Raw genomic sequence first — 6,000 nt, 5'->3', positions numbered from 1 at the left:
CCGCTGTGGTGTAACTGGGTGCAAGCGTGCATCGCGTCCCCCCGTTTTGCATTGCTGATTAACGGGAGCCCGACAAACTGGATCACACCACACAGTGGTCTGCGGCAAGGAGACCCACTCTCACCCTATCTCTTCATCATCGTCACACAAGTTCTGACGAGGATCATAAACGAGAAGGAGGCCCACGGGTTGCTGCGAGGGTATAGGGTTGCAGATGTGCAGTTGTCTCACCTGTTATATGCAGATGATCTTCTGCTAATGACGGAGGCATCTATGTTTAGTGCTCAGAGCATCCTAGAATGCCTTAACCACTATGAGAAAATCACCAACCAGAGAGTAAATTATAACAAGTCGGAATTATATTTGCCAATCAGGATCGAGGAGGAAGAGGGCAAACAGCTCAACGCTAAGCTTGGGTTGAAGGTGACAGCCATGCCTTTCATATATCTCGGGGTGCTTATCTCGGGGAGGAGAGTGAAGGTGAAAGAACACCAGGTGCTGGTGGAACGCATCGCCAAGAGGCTTGCCGGTTGGAAAAGGAAGCTACTGTCCCAAGCCGGCAAACTAACCTTGATTAACGCTACCCTGATGGCGATCCCGGCATATTGGCTGGGCAACACATGGGTGCTAGATGCGGTGCTGGAGGAGATGACCAAAAAAGCTCGGACCTTCGTTTGGAAAAACAATGAAGGCCACAGCTTACACCTGATGAACTGGGAATAGGTTACCACAGCCAAGCAGTAGGGCGGCCTCGGAGTCCGACGACTCAAAGATGCAAGAACAGCTCACCTGGGTAAGCTGGTCTTCAAGATGTTAAACAGGGAGCAGGCTCCATGGATTAGAATAATGTATGCCAAGTACGGGTGCCTGCACCCGTGGGAATCAAGGAAGAGTCAAAAAGCCTCATGGGTGTGGTGGGCTCTAACTCAAACAGCCAAGAAAATAAGGATGGGCTGTAGAGTGCTGATTGGGAATGGCAGAAGCACGAGAGCTGCCTACGATCCATGGATGCAGGAGGTCCCATGGAGCAGACAGCCGAGGGAGCTCGCGAGTGCTCTAATGGATGAAAACCTGAGAGTGGCGGACATCATCAACAATCAGCGATGGACCATCCCGAGGCTGTGCAGGGAGGCAGGCTCGGATATGGCGTATGAGATATCAACCTTTCCCATGGGCACCGTCACCAGTGAGGACAGGTGAATCTGGTGGCCGCACCTAAGGGGAACTCCATCTGTTAAAGCTATCTACCACTCCCTACAACCTCAGAGTGAGCACCATTGGGAAGGGTGGAGGATTCTCTGGAGGCTACCAGTAGCTCAGAGGATCAGATTATTCTACTGGAAACTCATGTGGGGCAGGCTCCCAATGCGGGCTTATCTCCAATATATTCATATTGGATCAGAGGATAGGTGTGCATTGTGCGGGCTGTTCTGCGAGACGATTGACCACCTCATGTTTATGTGCAGATATAGCCGGGAGGTGTGGGAGATTCTGCAAACCAGGGTAGGGGTGGAGCTCACAGGAATAGATCAAGAATGGATCACAAGAGAATGGAGCTCAAACAAGGAGGAAGACTGTCGGATCAAAGGGATGATAGCCTGCACACTGTGGTCCCTCTGGAAAAGTAGAAATGAAGAGGTTTTTGGTGAGAAGAAGACGTTGGAGGAAGTTGTGGTGAGAAGAGGAGTAGCGCTAGCGGAGGAGTTCAGGCATAAGAACAAAGAAAAGAAACAGAAAGAAGTGAGTAGGAAGAGATGGGAACAACCGCAACCGGGGTGGATTAAAGTCAATACGGACGGCGCGCTAAGGGCCGGCGCCTACCAAGGTGGTGCAGCGGCCGTCCTCCGCGACGAAAATGGGGAGCTTGTCCAGGCGGTATGGGAGCCATGTCCGGGAAGCTCAGCTTTACAAACGAACTATGGGCCATCAAGACTGGGACTGAAGGCGGTTGGAAGAGAATGTAGGTTGGAGATCGAAACTGATTGCCTGGAGGCCATCAGATGTATGAAGAGGATTGAGCTCAGCCCTTGGCGTGTTCGTAACCTGGTGCAGGAGTGTGTTGAGCTAGCGAACAAGTGTATGGATGTAAGGCTTACTCACGTAGGTAGAGAAGCAAACAAAGTAGCTGACTGGGCAGCTGCTAAGGCAAGCGTGGCCTCTGGCACTAGCTCTATCGAGCGGACAAGCCACGCTCCCCCAGAATTATGTAATCTCATCGCTGTCGACGCGGTTACGTGTCGACTTTTAACTAATACATAGCTGGGTACAGCTCCCTAACAATCAAAAAAAAAGTTGTGAAAACCGACCGTACAAATCAAGACTAGGAAAGTTCAAAAACTTATTTATACTAGAAATTTAGTTTTGCAATTCACCTATTTCGAACTAGAGGTGTTCATCCACATTTATAAAAGGATCCTAAACACTTAAGAAGGATGAAAAAAAAACTCAAGTTATCTTCAAGTAATTCATCTATGAATTTTAGAATCCCTCCCGGGAAATTATTTTTACAAAATGTGAGAAAAAAAACTTCAAATAATCCAAGTGCTTGGCTTTCAGAATCAGATGTCTTGGAGCACTTGAAAGAGTTGAACTATTTCATCATCAACCTACTGCTACACTTATTCTAAGGCTTGGTCAGTACCTTAGGTGCGAACTAGACAAAGGTTTTCTATTTAAGCAAAATATGTTATCTTGTGGAGTGCGTGCAAGATGAGACTTAATTCTCGAGGATTGAAGTTTTGGGAGGGGTTGCAAGTAAATATTATTTCATGTCTTGGTGAAATAGATTGATTCAATTAAGCTAGTTTGTCGTTTTTTCTTCTTGATAGAGAGATGTTACGATACTAAAAGTTTCTGTTATAGCCTTTGTGTGTTGTAAGAGCAATATTTTTTGTAATGGCAAAGTTACAGAGAAAATCATATTTATTTGGGTTGTATAAATTAGAGTTAAGATTAGGTCAAGTCAAATAACTTATGGAAGATCGAAACATATGAAAATTTCAAGTCAATTGATACTGAACTGAATTCAAAAAAAAGAAATTTAGGTCTTTATCTGGATGGAGGGCGTTTGGACAAGTTAAGTTGCTTCTCGCTGGTGTGCATATAAAGCAAAAGAAAGTTTATATGCAGAAATAGTTTTGAAAATTTCTTTAGATGCTTGTCCTAGCAATTAATCTTAGATGTTTCTAACCTCATTTTAAGGAGTTCAAAGTTAGAGGCACAGATTGAAAGGGGTACTCTAGGAATTCTACTCTCATCTTAGAGGAGTTGAGTTTTCTCATGGAGTTTATATTCTATCTTTGTGTGAGGAGGCTTCTACACATCTCTTATTGCTTGCGCTATAACTACACTGAAAAAGAGATAAAACATTCATCAAAATTAAACAGCATCGACACTCCTGTCACTCAAATGCTTACCAAATGGAGGCAATCTACTTCACGAGGATAGAATTATTGCATGGTCTATGTTCAAGGGGCTACTTAAACACTACAATATTGAAGTATCAGGAGAGATGATAAGTCTTTTTTCTATCACTTAGTGAAATAAAATTGATCAATTTTGAGCAAGTCAAGGTGTTTTTTCTCTCTATGTGAGATTTTTCACATTAAAAATTGTGTCATAATGTGTTAGCTATGTTACCTTTTGTACTCGTATTATGTTTATTGTATTATACTAATTCTCGCATATCTGCCCACCAACTTGAGTTCACTTTTCATTATTAGAGTAGGATTTAGATATCCTAATTATTCTTATTTTTAAAATTTGATTCTTATTTAGCATTCTAAATCTAGTAGAACGTGATTTTTCTAAACCAATTTGGATTTAGTTTTTTATTTTAACATTTGATTTGACTTGAAAAATTGTAGAGTAAGCCTTAAAATAATTACGATTAGATTTCAATATAACAATGTATCGATAGTGGTAGAAGACTATCGTGACATGTGATGATACTATGGTGTAGGCATATAGTAGGCACAATTACGATTAGATTTCAATATAACAATGTATCGATAGTGGTACAAGTAATCCTGACATGTGATGATACTATTGTGTAGGCATATAGTGTTAATAATTTGATTAATGAGCTCATATCTTTAATAAAATATATATGGGCCTGCCATTCATGTTAAACCCACTTAAGTGATCTATAAGTTTAAATTTATTTTTGGGCTTTAGAAATATAATTAAATTGATATGGTTCTAAATGTATAGAAGCCCATGTCATAATTAATGGGCTTGTGACAATAAAGCATATTGGGTTCTGATCCCTGAGGGAGGTTTTAATAAAATATCGATTCAGTTCCCATTCCCATTACGTGTAAAACTGAAAGGTGTGAAAAACCCATCCCTTAGAATTTCTCAATCATCTCCTTCGTCTTTCTTCTTCTTTCTAGTATCAATAGCAATGTCTATCGATTTAGGTTAATTTTTATATTATTTAAATATCTCTAGAATTATATCTATATGATTCAACTGATCCTATTTATTGAATTATATCTCGGCTGCCTTTAGTTCAATTCAATTGTTTAATAAAAAAATAACATTAGTACTTTGTACTAAACAAACTTTCAAAAGAATCTTCAAATCCTTTTTCATTTCTTGTCCTGCGCATATTGTCCGGACATCAAAATTTCCTTACTTGTGTACTGGCCATCTAGACGCCTATAGTCCCATCCAGAAAGTTTCACATGAACACGATCTAATCTTTCAAAAAAGGTTTAGTCTAGCATATATTTGCCGGGAGAATTAAACCACTAAGAAAGTATGCAATAACTACCACAGAATCTTGTAGAGGAGAAGATAGAATAACTTGCATTTTTGCCGTTTGGGGCATCCTATATATGAAATGGTAGATAAGTATGCCTACCAATTTAGCTAACTGAACAAGAATAAACAGCGCGAACAATACCTATATCCAATATAATACTAATTTAGAATTTTCATCATTCTATATCACAAATATTTAAAACTTTCAGAAAAATTAAATGCCTTCGCACTAGCTAGATAAACCACTCTTTTTTCTGAGAAAATGATCACCTGTCAACTCTAGATCCAATAAATGAATGCATTCATAAAAAGAAAAAGCAATAGATAGCATAATGGGAACAAAATTGAAGCCAATTTTGACTGTTGGCAATCGTAGTTCCAAAATGTTCCTCTTATGGTCGTAGAAATTGAAAAAAAAAAGGTTAAATCTTTGTAATCTACAACCTATCTCTAAAGCGTAAAATTTCTTACTCGAGCAAAACAACAAACAGTTAGCGATCACTCACAATATATATAACTATAAATCTTGCTGTTGTTGCTGTTCTCCTTTACCTCCTCTTCGATGGACGAGGAGGGCGATGAAGCTAACGACGGCGCAGAAGGCGGCGACAAAGTTTCCCTCACGGAGGAGCACCTTAACAGCGACCCCGGCGATGTCGGCGGTGATGCGTCGGCCCTCCGCCACGAGCGCCGTGCGCGGCTTCCCGGCGAAGGTGAGCAGCACCAGCACGGTGATCCACGTCACCACCGTCGCGGGCAACGCGACAGCAAGAGCCGCCCCCATGGACAGCAGCCCGAACACCCCGCCGTAGAGCACGGACGCGTACAGCGCCGGCCACCCCACGGCAGCCGACGACGATGAGGAGGAAGAGGATGTGAAGTTGTACCAGGAGCGGATGGAGATGAGGAGGTTCCAGGAGGAGGAGAGGAGTAGGGCGTAGACGAGGAGGAAGAGGCAGACCCAGGTGCGGCGCTTGCTCATGGCGCGGAAGAGGAGGGAGCTCCATGGAGGGAAGGAGGAGGAAGGGGAGGAGGAGGAGTTGGATCTATCGAGATCTGCCATTTTTGGGTGACTTTCTTTTTCTTGAAATTTTTGATGGATTTTGGAGAAGGGGGCGAGGAATGGGAGGGTTGTGGCCTGTGGGTGGGCTGCTTTACTCTCTTTCCTTTTCGGCTTTTGCGGACTCGGATTGGGGGGCTAGGAGTCGAAATATTTATTATTGTAGTGTTTGA

At 42.4% G+C, this 6,000-nt stretch overlaps 1 protein-coding gene across 1 annotated transcript; it reads right to left on the bottom strand.

The window, feature by feature from the left end:
• Positions 1-5,047: 5,047 nt before the first annotated feature.
• On the bottom strand, positions 5,048-5,985 carry LOC140801585 (uncharacterized). The gene has a single exon (XM_073156759.1). It carries the CDS (start codon positions 5,828-5,830, stop codon positions 5,285-5,287), a length of 546 nt encoding a protein of 181 aa, XP_073012860.1. The 5' UTR covers positions 5,831-5,985; the 3' UTR covers positions 5,048-5,284.
• Positions 5,986-6,000: the final 15 nt, after the last annotated feature.

Source organism: Typha latifolia, chromosome 15 (genome assembly GCF_019914945.1).
Source record: "Typha latifolia isolate L0001 chromosome 15, TyphaL0001v2, whole genome shotgun sequence".
NCBI classification, from domain to species: Eukaryota; Viridiplantae; Streptophyta; class Magnoliopsida; order Poales; family Typhaceae; genus Typha; species Typha latifolia.
This window is presented reverse-complemented; position numbering and strand designations above follow the sequence as displayed.

What these genes read in the sequence shown, in the direction of transcription:
- LOC140801585 (XM_073156759.1), bottom strand. Translation starts at nt 5,830, where the DNA reads ATGGCAGATCTCGATAGATCCAACTCCTCCTCCTCCCCTTCCTCCTCC.